The following is an 18343-nucleotide window of genomic DNA, read 5'->3' as shown; positions in this document are numbered from 1 at the left end:
AGGAGTATCCAGGTTATGCCTCCAAACAAAACAGTTTCCAAGCTCAGGTGTAGGAAGGGGGAACACAGGGGAGCTGGCAGATTTCCTGAGTTGAGTTGATAAAACTGAAAATCCAAAAACACAAGGTGGCTAGAGTTCACAGGACAGAGTATAAGAGAGGAGAACACTGCAGAGAAGAGGTCCAAAGATTTGCAGAGTGTCTCACTCAAGAATTCAGCAGAGTTCTGATCAGTGAATGTGTGTGACAAATCTTTGTAAGCCCAGTGCAGAAACTACCTGAAATGATTACTGGGAACATTATCTGTTATACAGGTGTGGGAACAGTGCCTGGTCCTAAAAACCAGAGCAGTAAACCTCATATTCAATGGGCATTAGGTTAGAATATTCTTACATGACAAAGAATTTGGCTGGCCTTTGTCCAGGTTCCTGAGAGGTAGCCTCCAAACCCCTGAATTTCCTGAATGATAAGAATGTCTTCATTATTCAGTGGTGGATCCCTGATAGTCTATGTTAATTTAGTGACTCATGGTGGGTCCTCAGAGAGTTCATGTGAACAAAATAATTCAGGATGGGGGCGGGTCATCCCAGAAAGATCAACCATGTGATTAGAAGATGGGGCCTTGAGGCACATGATATCAGGGGGGGCTTGAGACTGAGTTCAATCACATGGCCAATGACTCAGTCAGGCATGCCTATGTAAGGAAACTCCAATAAAAACTCAGGACACAAAGTACAGGTGCTTATTCCGTGCATGTTATAATATAAATCAATGTATCAGCAGGGTGACATGTCCCAGAGGACACAGAGGCTTCTTGTGTGGGTTTCTCCCTGACCTTGTACTATATGTCTCTCTCTCTCTTTTTTTTTTTTTTAAAGATTTTATTTATTTATTTGACAGACAGAGATCTACAAGTAGCCAGAGAGGCAGGGAGAGAGAGAAAGGAGGAAGCAGGCTCCCCGCTGAGCAGAGAGCCCAATGCGGGGCTCAATCCCAGGACCCTGGGATCATGACCCAAGCCGAAGGCAGAGGCTTTAACCCACTGAGCCACCTAGGTGGCTGATTTGTATTTCCTTTATTATAATAAAACTGTAATCACAAGTATTATAATAAAACTGTAATCACAAGTATTATATACCTTGCTGAGTTCTGTGAATCAGTCCAGTGAATTATCAAAACTGAGAGGGCAATGGGAATGCTAGCATTTGTATCCAGTTAGTCAGAAGTATAGGTAGCCTGGGAACCCCTAAACTTGAAGCTAGTGCCAAAATTAACAACAGTCTTGTGGGGCACCTGGATGGCTCAGTTGTTAAGCATCTGCCTTGGGCTCAGGTCGTGATCCCGGAGTCCTAGGATCAAGCCCTGCATTGGGCTCCCTGCTCAGTGTGGAGTATGTTTCTCTTGTGTTCCCTCTCTTGGTGTCTCTTTCTCTCTGACAAATAAATAAATAAAATCTTGGGGGGGGGGGAAGTCTTGTAAAGAAATGTGCCTTTGATCTGTGAAGTTTGGCCTAATTCCAAATAGGGCCAGAGTAATTACAAGTAATCAGAGGGTCTTGCCTTAGTGGTGGGGAATAATTAGTACTCTAGTAAATAAGACTTTGGTTCCACCTTACAAATCTTTTTTTTTTTTTTTAATTTTAAAGGTTTTTAAAAAAAATTTATATGACAGAGAGAGAGAGAGAGAGAGATCACAAGTAGGTAGAGAGGCAGGCAGAGAGATAGGGGAAAGCAGGCTCCCAGCCGAGCAGAGAGCCTGATGTGGGGCTCGATCCCAGGACCCTGAGATCATGACCTGAGCTGAAGGCAGAGGCTCAACCCACTGAGCCACCCAGGCATCCCCACCTTACAAATCTTAAAAGCAAGACTGAAAGGATCAAACTATTTCTAGGTAAATTAACTGCCTTACTTGTAACAGAACTCAAGAATATTTACAGAATACAAAAAGATCCAGCACCTAGTGTGGAGAAATCATATTTGGCATCCAATAAGAACTTTAAAAACATCAAGCGTGCAAAGAAGCAGGAAAATACAACTCAAAGTAAGAGGGTAATTAATCAATGGAAACTGAACTAGAACCGATAGAGATCTTAGAATTACCAAACAAAAACATTATAAGGTTCCAATGATCATATTCCAGATGTTTAAAAAATTAAGTACAGGCATACGGGATATAGAAAAGACTTAAGTCAAATTTCTAGAGATGAAAATTATAATGAGTGAGATCACCTCTCCCCCCCCAAAATGGAACTGACAGCTTTAACAATACAAAATAAAAGATACTTGACTTGAAGTCTCAATAGTAAAAACCATTCAAAATGAAACACAAGGAGGAAAAAAAAAGAAAAGTAAAAAAATAAAAAAAAAGGAGCATTAGTGAGCTGTGAACAATTTCAAGCAGCTTAATATGTCTATAACATTAGAGTCCCTGAAGAAGAGGAGGAGGTGGCAAATGTTGTTTGATCAAAACTATAAACTCACAAAAGCTAAGAAGCTCAACAAATTCCAAGCACAAGAAACACACTAAAAAAAAAAACCATAAAAAGGTACATAATCATATTGTTTAAAACCAGTAATAAAAAGAAACACCTTAAAGCACACAGAGAAGGAAAAAATATTACACAGACAGGAACAAAGAGGGAACAAAGTCTGAACCAATGCAAACCAGAAAACAGTAACGTGATTGATATTCATCGTTAAAATACTCAAAGAAAGGCCCACCGCAAATATCATTCTCAATGGAGAAAAACTGAAAGCTTTTCCGCTAAGGTCAAGAACACGGCAGGGATGTCCATTATCACCACTGCTATTCAACATAGTACTAGAAGTCCTAGCCTCAGCAATCAGACAACAAAAGGAAATTAAAGGCATCCAAATCAGCAAAGAAGAAGTCAAACTATCACTCTTCGCAGATGATATGATACTATATGTGGAAAACCCAAAAGACTCCACTCCAAAACTGCTAGAATAGGAATTCAGTAAAGTGTCAGGATATAAAACCAATGCACAGAAATCAGTTGCACCAACAACAAGACAGAAGAAAGAGAAATTAAGGAGTCAATCCCATTTACAATTGCACCCAAAACTATAAGATACCTAGGAATAAACCTAACCAAAGAGGCTAAGAATCTATACTCAGAAAACTATAAAGTACTCATGAAAGAAAATGAGGAAGACACAAAGAAATGGAAAAATGTTCCATGCTCCTGTATTAGAAGAATAAATATTGTGAAAATGGCTATGCTACCTAAAGCACCCTACACACTTAATGCAATTCCTATCAAAGTACCATCCATTTTCTTCAAAGAAATGGAACAAATAATCCTAAAATTTATATGGAATCAGAAAAGACCTCGAATAGCCAAAGGAATATTGAAAAAGAAAGCCAAAGTTGGTGGCATCACAATTCCGGACTTCAAGCTCTATTACAAAGCTGTCATCGTCAAGACAGCATGGTACTGGCACAAAAACAGACACATAGATCAATGGAACAGAACAGAGAGGCAAGAAATTGACCCTCAACTCTATGGTCAACTAATCTTCAACAAAGCAGGAAAGAATGTCAATGGCAAAAGGACAGCCTCTTCAATAAATGGTGTTGGGAAAATTGGACAGCCACATGCAGAAAAATGAAATTGGACCATTTCCTTACACCACACACGAAAACAGACTCAAAATGGATGAAGGACCTCAATGTGAGAAAGGAATCCATCAAAATCCTTGAGGAGAATACAGGCAGCAACCTCCCTCTTCTATCTCAGCCACAGCAACATCTTCCTAGGAACATCGCCAAAGGCAAGGGAAGCAAGGGCAAAAATGAACTACTGGGATTTTATCAAGATCAAAAGCTTTTGCACAGCAAAGGAAACAGTTAACAAAACCAAAAGACAACTGACAGAATGGGAGAAGATATTTGCAAATGACATATCAGATAAAGGGCTAGTGTCCAAAATTTATAAAGAACTTAGCAAACTCAACATCCAAAGAACAAATAATCCAATCAAGAAATGGGCAGAAAACATGAACAGACATTTCTGCAAAGAAGATATGCAGATGGCCAACAGACACATGAAAAAGTGCTCCATAATCACTCCGCATCAGGGAAATACAAATCAAAACCACAATGAGATATCACCTCACACCAGTCAGAATGGCTAAAATTGACAAGTCAGGAAATGACAGATGCTGGCAAGGATGCAGAGAAAGGGGAACCCTCCTACACTGTTGGTGAGAATGCAAGCTGGTGCAACCACTCTGGAAAACAGCATGGGGGTTCCTCAAAATGTTGAAAATAGAACTACCCTATGACCCAGCCATTGCACTACTGGGTATTTACCCTAAAGATAAAAATGTAGTGATCCAAAGGGGCACGTGCACCCGAATGTTTATAGCAGCAATGTCTACAATAGCCAAACTGTGGAAAGAACCTAGATGTCCATCAACAGATGAATGAATAAAGAAGATGTGGTATATATACACAATGGAATATTATGTAGCCATCAAAAGAAATGAAATCTTGCCATTTGTGATGACGTGGATGGAACTAGAGGGTATATGCTTAGCGAAATAAGTCAATTGGAGAAAGACAACTATCATATGATCTCCCTGATATGAGGAAGTGGAGATGTACCATGGGGGGTTAAGGGGGTAGGAGAAGAATAAATGAAACAAGATGGGATTGGGAGGGAGACAAAGCATAAGTGACTCTTAATCTCACAAAACAAACTGAGGGTTGCTAGGGAGAGGGGGGCTGGGAGAAGGGGGGTGGGGTTATGGACATTGGGGAGGGTATGTGCTATGGCGAGTGCTGTGAAGGGTGTAAACCTGGCAATTCACAGACCCATACCCCTGGGGATAAAAATATATGTTTATAAAAAATAAAAAAATTTTAAAAAACAAAACAAAACAAACAAACAAAAAACTAATGCTGTACTATACATTGGCTAACTGAACATAATAAAAAAAGGAAAAAATAAAATACTCAAAGAAGGGGTGCCTGCGTGGCTCAGTGGGTTAAAGCCTCTGCCGTCGGCTCAGGTCATGATCCCGGGGTCCTGGGATCCAGCCCCATGTCGGGCTCTCTGCTTGGCAGGGAGCCTGCTTCCCTTCCTCTCTCTGCCTGCCTCTCTGCCTACTTGTGATCTCTGTCAAATAAATAAACAAAAAAATCTTAAAATACTCAAAGAATAAAATTGCCAACCTAGAATTCTATATCCAGCAAAAATATTTTTCAAATATGAAGGTAAAATAAAGATACTGTTAGAAATACAAATGCCAAACAAGTTTCTTTTTTTTTTTTTAAAGATTTTATTTATTTGACAGAGAGAGATCTCAGGTAGGCAGAGAAGCAGGCAGAGAGAGGAAGAAGCAGAGAGCCTGATGCGGGGCTCAATCCCCAGACCCTGAGATCACAACCTGAGCTGAAGGCAGAGGATTAACCCACTGAGCCACCCAGGCACCCCACCAAACAAGTTTCTTACCAGAAGATCCACATGACAATAAATGTTAGGAAATCTTTCAGGCAGAAGGAAAACAACACCAGAGGGAAATACAGATTTACACAAAGGAATGAAGATCACTGAAAATGGCAACTACACAGGTAAAGCTACAAGAGTTTTTCTTATTGGGGCGCCTGGGTGGCTCAGTGGGTTAAAGCCTCTGCCTTCAGCTCAGGTCATGATCCCAGGGTCCTGGGATTGAGCCCCACATTGGGCTCTCTGCTCAGCAGGGAGCCTGCTCCCCCCACCCTCTGCCTGCCTCTCTGCCTACTTGTGATCTCTGTCAAATAAATAAATAAAATCTTTAAAAAAAAAAAAAAAGTTTTTCTTATTACTGAAATCTCTTTAAAACATAGTAAAAGCTATAATAACAAATGCAAGACAGAGTAAGGAAATAAATCCACCCCCTAAAAAGCAACTAAAAAGCTGGGTAAATAGTTTTTTAAAAACAATCACTATGATGTTCTGGAGTTAGACCAAAGGCATACAACATGCTGAGCTGTGTTTATTTGTGAAAGCTACTGAACTTCAAGCAAGCATAGTAGAGCTGAGTCTGTGATCTTTCTTGGGGCTGCACCCTAGCCCTCTCAGGTGGTTCAAGATAGTTTGTGGAAACATCAGCTCTGCTACTTGAAGGATCTTACTTGGAGTGGGAGCAGCTGCAGTGGTAATCTCAGTGGCTAGCGGGAACTGAGGGCCAGCAGCTCAGTTAGCTTGAGGTTGTTAGCCTATTTGGGGAAAGTAACAACCAGGCAGAATAGCAGAGATTTAACAAAGGTTCCGGGAGGTAAGAAAACCATAGCAAACTTCATAAACTCTCCAAATACCCAGGATTGACCTTGGTCTATGCACACGTACAGCAAAGGCCTTAGCAGGCCCAAGCCAAACAATATCCTTAGTCAAAAGAGTCAGAGGCTGTGCAAGAGCAAAAGTACATGGGAGAGCCCAGGGGAAAGGAAAAGAATAAAGTTTGAATCCCAACCTACACACAAATCCATCAGAAAAGAATGAATACCTTATTTGCTTAAGGTATTTGAATAAACCTCTGAGCTATCCTGGGCTAAACAATAAGCTATACAGACAAAGGGGACACTGGGATGATATGGTACACTTAAAATAAAAACAAGAATGCTAGGTGCTTTAAATATACATTACCTCTAGACCTCAAAATAATCCTGCAAGGTAACTTCGATAGCAAATGTATAACAAAGAGCTGAAATCCTGTACTATTTCCACTCCAAAGCACCATATACTTTCCAGAGAATATATATGTTGTTCTTTTCCTACAGCATAAATCTCCACTTGCCTGAAGTGGCAGGGATATGGCTATTAACAAAAAATGAAATCCCTCTCTTCCTTCTTTTGTACAAACCCCAGTAAGAAAGAAGGCAATAAAAATCTCCAACTTACTGCAAGAAGATTCATGATGGTATGCCCCGTCTCTCCAAACAATGGCTTCCGAAATCTGACACTGAAGAGTGGGCATGGATAAACTATGGAAATGAGAAATAATGAGACTAAGTCTGACAGCTTAATATTTTGGTAAAAGAGAGACATCAGGGTTCATAAAATTTTCAAAATATAAATGGAATAGCTGTTTTAGATCATATGAAATTTAGGGGTCAAAAGTATTTAGCACGGTAGCATCAAAGACAAATTCTGAGCCTTCTACAAACCATACCAGAGTTAAGTCTTTTGATGACCCGAATAAGCCTTTTGATGCAGCAGTCTTAAAAATGAACTACAAAGTCTTAGGAAGCACTCTTCTTCAAACTGGATTAATATGATCTGGGGAAACAAATCTTTCCTAATTCTTCTGTGTTCACTCTTATATACCTCCCCACCAGGATTCTCCTTAGAACAGCCAAACATGAGGTGGCCTATTATTTGGCTTACTCTTTGAATGTTAGGGGGTGAACTGCCTGTACAAGACAGGAAGATAACATGTTTCCTCTGCATACATACCCTTTCCTTTCCCTACTTCATTTAGCTGATTCATATGCCTCTTTCACAATTCAGTCCAGAAGTAAATTGGTCCAAGAAATGTTCCTTATCCAACTCCTTCATTCTTGGTGAAGTTAGGGCCCATCTCAGAACTCCAAGAGAACTTGGTTAACTTTGAACATGTGTTTTAATACAATAATACTACTGTAATCATGATTTCTGTATGTCTTCCTTACAAAAGTTTCTAAGAACCTGTAGCCATGTCTTAACTATTTCTAAATTCGCAGGATTTGTTACAAATAGTAGGCCTTTATTAAATTCTTACTGAATGAATAAGTGAAAGAATGAAGCTGACTTGCTGAAAGCATATATTATTTTATGATTCATAAAATAGTTTTTCATTATTTCATTTGATCCTTTTAATAATCTTACATAACGTAAAAGGCAAGTATTATTTTTTCCAGTTCAGAAGAAACTGACAGATTAAGTGATTTGCCCAAAGGTACAGAGCTAGTAAGTCACAGAGTTAAGAATCTTGTTCAAATGGCCCAATTCCTAGACCACAGGAATTCTGATCAAGTAAAAATATAGTTTAAAATAAAACTTACATTTAAGCCTTAATGTCTTAAAAGAAACCTCATAACTTAGTTGTATGACTTCCACAATGGGCAAGGAAGCTCTTCTACTGCTCACTTTACCAACTGAAAGTGATCGCTATACCACTAGTTTCCAGTACCTGTTATGTTATGTAAGATATACTTTGTCATAACTATTTTCCAACAAAATAGCAAAAAAAAAAAAAAAAAAAAAAGTTCACTACAGATACTGTAAAAGGTTACTTGTTAAAGTCCAATACATTTTTTCTGAAGATGAACTTAAGTTTATAAGGTATTAATCACTAACTTCCAATTTTGAGATTTTTAGTCTTTACCATTAAAGCTAAAATAAGTAAAGACAATGGCCAAATTTAGCTTAGCTACTTCAAAAGACTTCTGTTGGACTATCACTGGGGGGTGGGGGTCTGATTATCTCAGGCCTTTATTTAGCCATCACATTTTGGTTATATAGCATAGAAGAAGCTATTTTACTACTTACGTCGATATTCAGCTCCAAGTCTTAACATTAGTCGGATGGGAAACACTTTAGCCCAAGGAGTTTCCCATTTCTGGATGAGAATCCCAAACAAGTAAGGTGGGGTTGGGAGTACTAGGTCTTGCAGTGACTGGTAAGTAGATGTCACATATAAGAATCCACCATGTTCTTTACTGCCAAGGAAACTCTGACTGAAGAAGGAATGTCCCAAGTTGCCCACAACATTTCCTAAAACAAAAAGTTCATTAATTATTCTATCAATAAATCAATCATATTCTTAGTAATCATTAATACTTAACATTGGGCCAGACATGGCCAAACACTAATTCCCAAACTTTCATTATGAAAGACATGTTTATAATGTTGTTTTTTAAATAAAGGTATTTATTAAATGAAAATTTGTTTTCCAATGTTATCAGGGCCTCTGGTGAGCATGAAATAGCTTATGTTATCACACTGTAGAAGTCTACCTAGCCAAAAGCCAAAAATATTGATGCCTTCCTTAGACTGGACAGCTCTACTGTCTAAATTAGAAGTCTCGGGGTAAGAATTACTGCCCCAAAAGTCATTTAAAAAAACATTACTACTAGGTACCTGTTCTTGCAGGGCTTACAATCTCATTGGGTGAATAAAATCAACTCATGAACATAACAAATTAAGAGTAAGTACAGTTATGTATGAGACATTGAGGGAAGAAAATTTATGGAGAAGGTAGTATCATAGGATTTGTGAGTGAGACAAATATGAATCATAATGTAGAGTTTATTTAAATTCATATTAGTTTTTTTTCTTCTAGCTGCAAAAGCTCTTGACTAAGCACTTCCTAACTCAAATTTTTTTACATGAAACAGTGACAAATCAGCCTTTCATTAGGAAGACATTTTCCTCAGTTTAGAATTACAAAAGAACTTCCCAACAGGAGCTGTCTCGTAACAGTAGATAGGTTCCCTAGACATGTGTAAATGTCTTCTGATATTTCTGAAAGCAGTAACAGCAAATGCAGAAATCATCATCAGCAAACTTAACGCTTACTTTCCTGGAAAACTAGAGTCTGTTCACAGAACAGTTCAATGATGGCTCACTGATTCCTTGAGGGAAGTAGGAAGCTATGCTGATAGTAGGGTCCACAAGTGATGGAAACAACTCCCCACAAAACGTGGAGAAGCTTTGTGGCTGAGAGCCATGTTCACCTGAACATCATCATCTGCCAAAGACATTTATGGGCAGTACTCTTGCCCCAGGATTAACCAAATCTGGCTGCACATTTGATCTTCTGGGCCAGATCTATAAAAACAAAACAAAACAAATTCCCATATCCAGGAAGCGTATGGTATTTTGGGAAAAAAAAAAAAAAAATCTCAGATTGTGGAGTCACAGAGGTATGGGTTTGAATACTAGTTCAATCACTATTATGTGATTTGGGGATAAGTATAGCTATGTAAAATGGGTAAAATTACAAATTTCAGACCTGTTGTGAAGAATAAATGATAGAATTTCTCCAAAATGCCTAACAGCATCATGGCACACAATGTGTTCTCAAAAAACTCGCAGCTATTATTGTTATAATTTACATATACATATAATGATCAGCCAAGTATTATAGTTTTATCTTTGCTTTATCAAAGATTTTAGAATAAGATTTGTATCAATTTTCATCTTTTAATCTGGGGGAGGAGAAGAATGGGAGGCAAAAGAGATGGAAGATATTGTTTCCATCCATAATGTACAGTACACAGTATCATTCCTCTAAAGTTCTAATGAGAGCATAATGTTTATGTTTCTTTAGACTGGCCTAGTGCATACAACTCAAAGGTGAAAACTATGTTGGCCTTGCGCTCAACACATTCATTCATCATCCCTTTGGGGATTGCCCTATTAGAGACTGGATTATGTTTGGATAATCTATTACTGGTTATTTTTCCAGATATTACCTTTTTGCTTCTACCACCTAACAACCTCCTCCTCCCTGTCTCAATCACATGCAGATTCCTCACTATGCCCCTTTATATTATAAAATATATGTTATCCTGTAAGCATCTATTTTCTTCAAAAATATTTTTTTAAGGTAAGTCTCTATCAATCTTAGTGAGTGATTTAATTTAGATTGTTACATACCATCTTATCTATAAGCAAGTTGCATTCCACAGGTATAGATACCAGCAAAAATAAAACACTGGGTATGAGAATTTGACAAAGACAGGCTTTCATTGAAAATTTAATCTGGGGCTCTTGAACTCATATAGTCTATTATAGATTTGTTTATACATGTACTTCACTATGGAAGCATTCAATACAATGAATCCACTGAATTAATTCTATATGCCCCAAGACCACTATGCAATCCATATAAATAAAAAAGAAAAAAATTCTTGCTTCTGAGCTTAAATGACCTGACAAGTATATCAAAGGTTTTATATCAATAGCTTACAAAGCAATTTCCCATGACTTTGATCAGATAATCATCAGATCAACAGCAGGTGTCATTTCTCTGAAGTTCTGGATTTTTATTTTATAGGTAAAGAAACTGAAGGTTAGGAGTAGAGGTGAAGTGACTCTCAAAAGACACAAGATAAAATAAGCAGCAAAGTAAGATCTAGAAAGCAGATCTTCAATCTCCTAGTCTTTCCATATATCATACTATCTTTAAAATATATACATATACATGTAGTAATCTGCAATTTTCCATCTTAAATTTGGAATTTTAACTTTGTTCTTCAGAGTGCTTACAGCCACCTTCAAATTCGATTCAAATACAACTTTGTATCTAGCAACAGCTTCCTTTTGTTTCAAAGCATGTTTATCCTCACAACTAACTTGAATGGACAATTTCCAAACAAATGGTTTAAGAAATAGTAATATCGTGAATATTAACATATAACTAAACCTCAAAGTATCAAAAGAATGTAGATAGTCCCTTGGTGTTCTTTGTAAGACAGTAAACTACAGTTAAGCAGGAGTATTTCAGAAAAGGTCATTTCCTCAGTTTAAAGCATCTGTAAGATTTACCATGTAACTTCAAAAAGTTCAAAAGGCAGTTTACAGCTTTTTTAAAACATAGGATTTAGAAAAGACACAGCTGAATTCAAACCTGGGTTCAGCCACTAATCAACTATGTGTTTGATTTTCGGCAAGTTACTTAGACCCTTGGTGCCTCTCAGTTTGCTCATATGTAAAATGGGGACAAGAACAGTATGAATCACAGAGTTGTAGTCGAGAACAAATGAAATAGTACACATAAAACAATAAATATGGCCTAGCACATACTGAGTGCTCAAAAAATACTAGAGAGGCAACTGGGTGGTGCGGTCCATTAAGCATTTAGGATTGTGAGACTGAGCCCCGCATCAAGCTCCATACCTAGCAGGGAGTCTGCTTAAGACTCTCTCCCCTTCTCCCTCTGCCCCACCCTGAGCATGCACACTCGTGTCTCTCTCAAATAAATCTTTTAAAATAATAAAATAAATAAATACTAGATATTAGTCTTAAATCAGTTCTTCATAAATAGTCCATATTACTTTCTCATTGTCCGAAAAATTACTTTGCAAAAGCAGCAATACCACGGCTCCTTTTCAAAAAGATACAAACTAAATTTAACTTACCAAAAAGATTCAGTTAATTATAAAAAAAAGACTGAAAATCCAAACCATGATATAAAATCTTTAACTGGAAAAACAATACAAGAAAATTATTGATGATGATGAAAACACCAATGAAGTTCCTCCTTCCCTGGAAACACATGGTTTAGGAAACTTTTTTTTTTCCTTTTTTTTTTTTTTTAAGATTTTATTTATTTATTTGTCAGAGAAAGAGCGAGCGAGAGCAAGCACAGGCAGAGTGGAAGGCAGAGTCAGAGGGAGAAGCAGGCTCCCCGCGGAGCAAGGAGCCCGATGTGGGACTCGATCCCAGAACGCTGGGATCATGACCTGAGCCGAAGGCAGCTGCTTAACCAACTGAGCCACCCAGGCGTCCCATTTTTTTTTTTTTCCTATTTTAAAGCTAAAAAAGTGACCTACTTCAGTAATACTAAAGACTATAAGCAGTGAATTTTTATGGCCATGAGAAATATCAGCAAGCCACTAAAATATGAAACAATTACTGGACATTGATAGATCAATTACACATTTACCATAGGATATATATTGTGATACTGGTCCAAAAAAGAAATAAAGATACACATATTAGCAGAATATTTTCTAAGATGCATAATACCTGATAGAGTCCCAGTCATTCCACAAATATTTACAGGATACCTATCATTTTTTAATACATGTCTTATCAATTACTTATATTCTTTAGGAGACTACTATTTTAAAATCTCTTTTTTCGCCTCTTCTCTAATCCACCTATAATTTTTCTTCTAAATACTTGGCGGGGATGGAAAATTGGCAAGAGATGGTGGTTTAAAAATATCTAAATACATTTCTTTCTAAGTCAATAGGGAGTAGGAACCAATATTCTTAGACTGAGATAAACCTCCATTTTAAAAAATAAAAAATCAAACTCCATTGTATTTGAGGCCTATAATTTTATTAGTGACATTATAAAATTAATAAAAATAAAATTCAAAAATGATTGCAGCTTATTAATAACCGACACATTAGTAATATAAAACATTTAGGCAAAACTTATTTTGCCTGTTGATAAATCTACATAAGAAATTTGTTTTATTTTTTTTGACGATTTTACTTATTTATTTGACAGAGAGAGACATAGCAAGAGAGGGAACAGAAGCAGGGGGTGTGGGAGAGGGAGAAGCAGGCTTCCCGCTAAGCAGGGAGCCCTATGCGGGGCTCAATGCCAGGATCCTGGGATCATAACCTGAGCTGAAGGCAGACGCTTAACAACTAAGCCACCCAGGCACCCCTCTATAAGAAATTTAAATTAACCAAAAGTTCATCTGGGTTAACCCAGGTGACTACAATTTAAAGATACAAAATAAGGAAGATTTTAGTAGTTTTTTTTTTCAAAGATATTAAATTATAGAAAGTTCCCAAGTAATCTGCATGAGTGACCCCTGGTATTTCTTTCTCAAGGATCGGAGACACTGGGGTCTCAGAAACACTCCTAGGTTGACCTCAATAGAATTTACTCTTGTTTCCAAGTCCCAATGGGAACAAGAAGTCAGGAATAAGAAGTATGGCATTTTTATTAATAGAAGCATTCTCTCAGGATTCATTGCCTCCAGGTACTTCTCCACAAAATGACAAACAAAATACTTCCTAGTGACATCATATCAATTTATTGATTCCTTCAATCCACAGGTTCTTTTTATTAAGCTTCTTCAATGTGCCAGACTATTAGTTCTAAAGGCTGGTACACAGAGTTGAGCCAGAGAGATAAGTCTTGCCCTCACAGAGCTTATATTCTAAAGGAGGAAGACAAATTAACAACATCAGTTAGTAAAGTTAGAGATAAATGTTTTGAAGAAAATAAAACAAGGAAGGTAATGTAAAAGACTGGTAGGAAAAGAGGACAAAACACTTCTTTAGCTAAGAGGGTCAGGGAAAAATGCTTTGAGGCGGAAATATTTGAGATCAAACCTGAATGAAGAGAAGATACCAACCAGTTAAGATCTACAAAGGAGAGCATTCCAGGTCTAGGAACGTAAGTACAAAAGCCAATAGTTAGAAATGGGTTTGATGGGTTCAAAGGTCACAAAGGTGATCAATGTAGCTAAAGCAACTAAGGAGTAGTAAAAGATAAAGTCAAAGAAATCTTTAGACTAAATCAAATAGGATCTTATTAACCAAAGGCATTTGGAGTTTATTCTAATTGTAGTGAGAAACCTCCAGAAGGTTTAAAGTAGCTTCAATTGGGTCTTCATACCCATTACTATGTTACACAAATATACTCTCAATTCAGAATTAGATTTAGGATACCCAAAGAACCTCTGAGAGAAGATAAACATGTCTACAAACATTAAGTTACAAATGACTGGAAGGGAACAAAAAGCATTTTTCAAAGATAAAAATTATTACACTAAGTCAATCAGAGAAAGATCATATGATCTCCCTGATATGAGGAAGTGGATGCAATGTGCGGGGTTTGGGGGGTAGGAAAAGAATAAATGAAACAAGATGGGATCGGGAGGCAGACAAACCATGAGAGACTCTTACTGTCACAAAACAAACTGAGGGTGACCGGGGGGAGGAGGATAGGGAGAGGGTGGTGGGGTTGTGGACATTGGGGAGGGTATATGATATAATGAGTGCTGTGAAGTGTGTAGACCTGGCAAATTCACAGACCTGTACCCCTGGGGCTAATAATACATTATATGTTCATAAAAAATTTTAAAAATTTTAAAAAAATGATTTCACTTGCAAGGTTAATATCTATAGTCAGTGTTTATAATTTTAATTATCTTCTTGCCTTGTTCCAAAGTTAAATCTAAAAGCTGAAAATTAATAACAGTGTAACCTTATTATGTCCATGTAAATATTAATCAGTTCACATTAATATTCCTCTTAATGAGTTTTTTGAAGAGAGAATGTACTCCAGGATCCAGCACAAAAGGCAAAGAAAAATTACCCAAACAATAGTTCAGAGATAAAGACTGATTTCAGAGGTTCCAACATGAAAAAGGAGTTCCAAAAGAAGAAAATGTTGGAAATGAAAGAGAAGTAATATTCAAAGAGATAATAACCAAGAATTTTCCAAATGAAAGAAAGAAGTGTATTTTGAGATCAAAACTACACTTTTGGCACTAGGTAGCAAAAATAAAACTAAATCCCCATATATGTACACATACAGATCAATGGAATAATAGAGAAAGAGACCTATACACAGAATACAAACTAATGTTCAAAAACAGTAACAAGGTAATTCAGTGGCAAAGGATAGTCTTTTTAACAAATTGTGCTGAACAACTGGATGTCCATAAGAAAACAAAAAAAACAAAACAAAACAAAAAACTTCTGAGCTTTACCTCTGTACCTCTGTAGGGGCCAAGGGCAGGCTGCCCCTCAGATGGGCCACTTTGCCATGAAGATTAATTTGAGTTAAAAACCTATTAAAACCCAGCAGATTTAGGAACAGTTCTTTACCTTCCACACAATTGCCTACAAAAAATTTAAATAAAGGACCTGGTCTGGGAAGAGAGCTACCTACAATATAATTACATTATACTATGAACTAGGTATGGCATATATGGAGGAATCTACCCAGGCCTTGGCCTTGATCCAAGTTTTCTATGTCACATTGTTTCTGGGTGGCCCCAAAAATATTTGAAACATTTACTCATTTTCATCTTTCAGTGAATTGTATTCCTTCCCTCTGACGTCCCAGACCCCTGCCCACTCCTTCTCCTTAGTTCAGAATAACATATACACCCCACCTTGCCTGTCTTTCGAATTTCCATGTCTGTATGGATTACCCATACGTATGAATTAAATTTGATTTTCTCCTGTTGATCTGTCTCTTGTCAAGATGATTTTTAGTTCATCTAGAAGAATCCTGAAGAGAACAGGTAATTCTTACCTGTTCTTGCCAACCTGTTCTTCCCTGTTCTTACCAACACTTCACTCCCTGTGCAAATATTATCTCAAAATGAATTATAGATCTATATGTAAGAGTTAACAACTATAAAACTTTCAGATTGAAAATACAGGAGAAAATTTTTGTGACTTTGGGTTAAGGTAAATATTTCTTAAGAAACTAAAGTATAAACTATAAAAGAAAAACCAGTGAACTGGACTTCATCAAAGTTTAAAACTTATACTCTTCAAAAGACAGTTAAGAAAATGAAAACACAAGCCACATGTCCTGGAATATAATATTTGCAAAATGCACTATCTGATAAAGGACTTATCTCCAAAATTTATAAAGTACTAAAAACTCATTAAGAAAACTCGATTTTTATTTTATTTTTTTAAAAATAAAATATTTATTTTATTTATTTATTTATTTGACAGACAGAGATCACAAGTAGGCAGAGAGGCAGGCAGAGAGAGAGAGGGAGAAGCAGGCTCCCCGCTGAGCAGAGAGCCCGATGTAGGGCTCGATCCCAGGACCCTGGGATTATGACCAGAGCTGAAAGCAGAGGCTTTAACTCACTGAACCACCCTGGCACCCAAATAAAACTCATTTTTAAATGGGCAAAAGAAGAGCTACAGATGGTAAATAAGCATATGAAACAATGCTCATATCATTAGTCATTAAGGAAATGCAAATTAAAATTACAATGAGGTGCCACAACACACTCATTAAAAAAGCAAAAATAAAGTTGTTGTTTTTTTTTTTCTTTTAGAGGCAATATCAAGTGCTGGCAAGGATCCAGAATAATTGAAACTTTTCATACATTGCAGGTAAATGTATAAGTACAATACATACATACACACAATCATATGGATGAATCTCAAAAGCATTATGCTAAATGAAATAAACCAATACAAACGTGTGATTCTACTTATAAAGCCTTCTGGAAAATATAAAACTATAGGGAATGAAACCAAATTGATAGCTGCCAGAAGCAGATGCAAAGGGGAGGGGAATAAATACAAAGGGACATGAAGCAAGGTTGAGAGATGATGGAAATGTTGTGTATGCTGATTTTGGTGGTGGCTACATGACTGTATCTGTTCATCCATACTCACTAAACTATGTCTGAGAAGGTGAATCTTACTGTGTATAAGTTATACCTCAATAAACCTGACTATAAAAACTCACAGAAAACTTTGTAACAGACTTGCACAAAATTAAGGATAAAAAGAAAATCCTAAAAGCCCAAGAGCAGAAAAAGAAAAGGAAAAAAAACTAGACTGAAGGAGATGTCAAAAGACAACAGAGTCGTATTTTCAAAGTACTTGCTAAGGGGAGGTAAAAGAAAGAAAGTAAGGAATGAGGGAACAAAGAGGAAAGGGAGGGAAAATATCCGTTAACCTAGAATTTTGCAACCAATTAATTATCCAAGAGGGATGGCAAAACAAAAAAATTTCAGACACACAAAGGCTAATAGAGTTTATGAACCACAGAGCTTCACTAAGAGAACTAAAAGATGTATTTCAGCAAGAAAAGCAAGTTCAAATGGAAACACAAGGTACTGAAAAAACAGGTATGGAGAAAATATAATGGCAAATTTAGTAATTTTGATTGAACTGAATAATGATAGTGATCTTTGATACTGACATTGAATACTGAACTGATAATTAAATATAAATAAAAACATATTTTTCTTTTACAACAAAAGGCAAACAAACTATAGGGAACAACAGTAAGACTGGTGAAGATAGCAAATGAGTAAAGTATGTTTCAGGTCAGTGTCATGCTTGGGAGGACAAAAATCCTGTGTGGGAGGCAGAATTCTGTCTGCCTCCTGTAAATATGCCTTATTTAATTCCCTCTCCTTGAGTGATGGCAGCACCTATGAATATAATGGAATGTACCCCCAAAGTCAGGTTATTAATCAGTGGACTTTGAGTTAATCAGTAGGGAGATTATCAGTATGGGCTGATAAATCTAGATCTAGGCAGAGACATACTCCTGCTGACTTGGAAGAAAGGAAACATCATTGTTGTAAACTATCCATGGAGCCAGGAAGCCATGGAACTGCAGGCAGCATCTGGGAGCCAAAAGGATTACCGAACCAATAGCTATCAAGAAAATGCCACCACCTAGGTCTGTGATTTAGATAAACCTTTAACACCTCTCATTTTCCTCATCTAAAAAACAAAGAGTTTGTAGCAGATGATCTAAGACACCTCCTAGTCCCAGTATTTTATTAGGTGTGAAATGATTCCTAGTTGAGGAGAGACTCTTATGGCTCACTTGTTTATGCCTCTGAAATGCTATTTACTCAGATATATATGCACATGCCC

At 37.1% G+C, this 18343-nt stretch overlaps 1 protein-coding gene across 3 annotated transcripts in view; it reads right to left on the bottom strand.

Moving 5' to 3' along the window:
• Positions 1-18343, bottom strand: part of ZFYVE9 (zinc finger FYVE-type containing 9) — a 202779-nt gene that overhangs the window by 40798 nt on the left and 143638 nt on the right. For all 3 annotated transcript variants that reach the window (XM_004774466.3, XM_004774465.3, XM_045064515.1), the window contains 2 exons: positions 8535-8759; positions 6906-6988 (listed from right to left, as the gene is read on the bottom strand). In XM_004774466.3, coding sequence (XP_004774523.1) covers positions 6906-6988; positions 8535-8759 — 308 coding nt within the window. The remainder of the gene's footprint in view (positions 1-6905; positions 6989-8534; positions 8760-18343) is intronic.

The sequence above is a fragment of the Mustela putorius genome, unplaced genomic scaffold (assembly GCF_011764305.1).
Source record: "Mustela putorius furo isolate JIRA1106 unplaced genomic scaffold, ASM1176430v1.1 tig00003853_pilon_pilon_pilon, whole genome shotgun sequence".
Classification (NCBI taxonomy): domain Eukaryota; kingdom Metazoa; phylum Chordata; class Mammalia; order Carnivora; family Mustelidae; genus Mustela; species Mustela putorius.
This window is presented reverse-complemented; position numbering and strand designations above follow the sequence as displayed.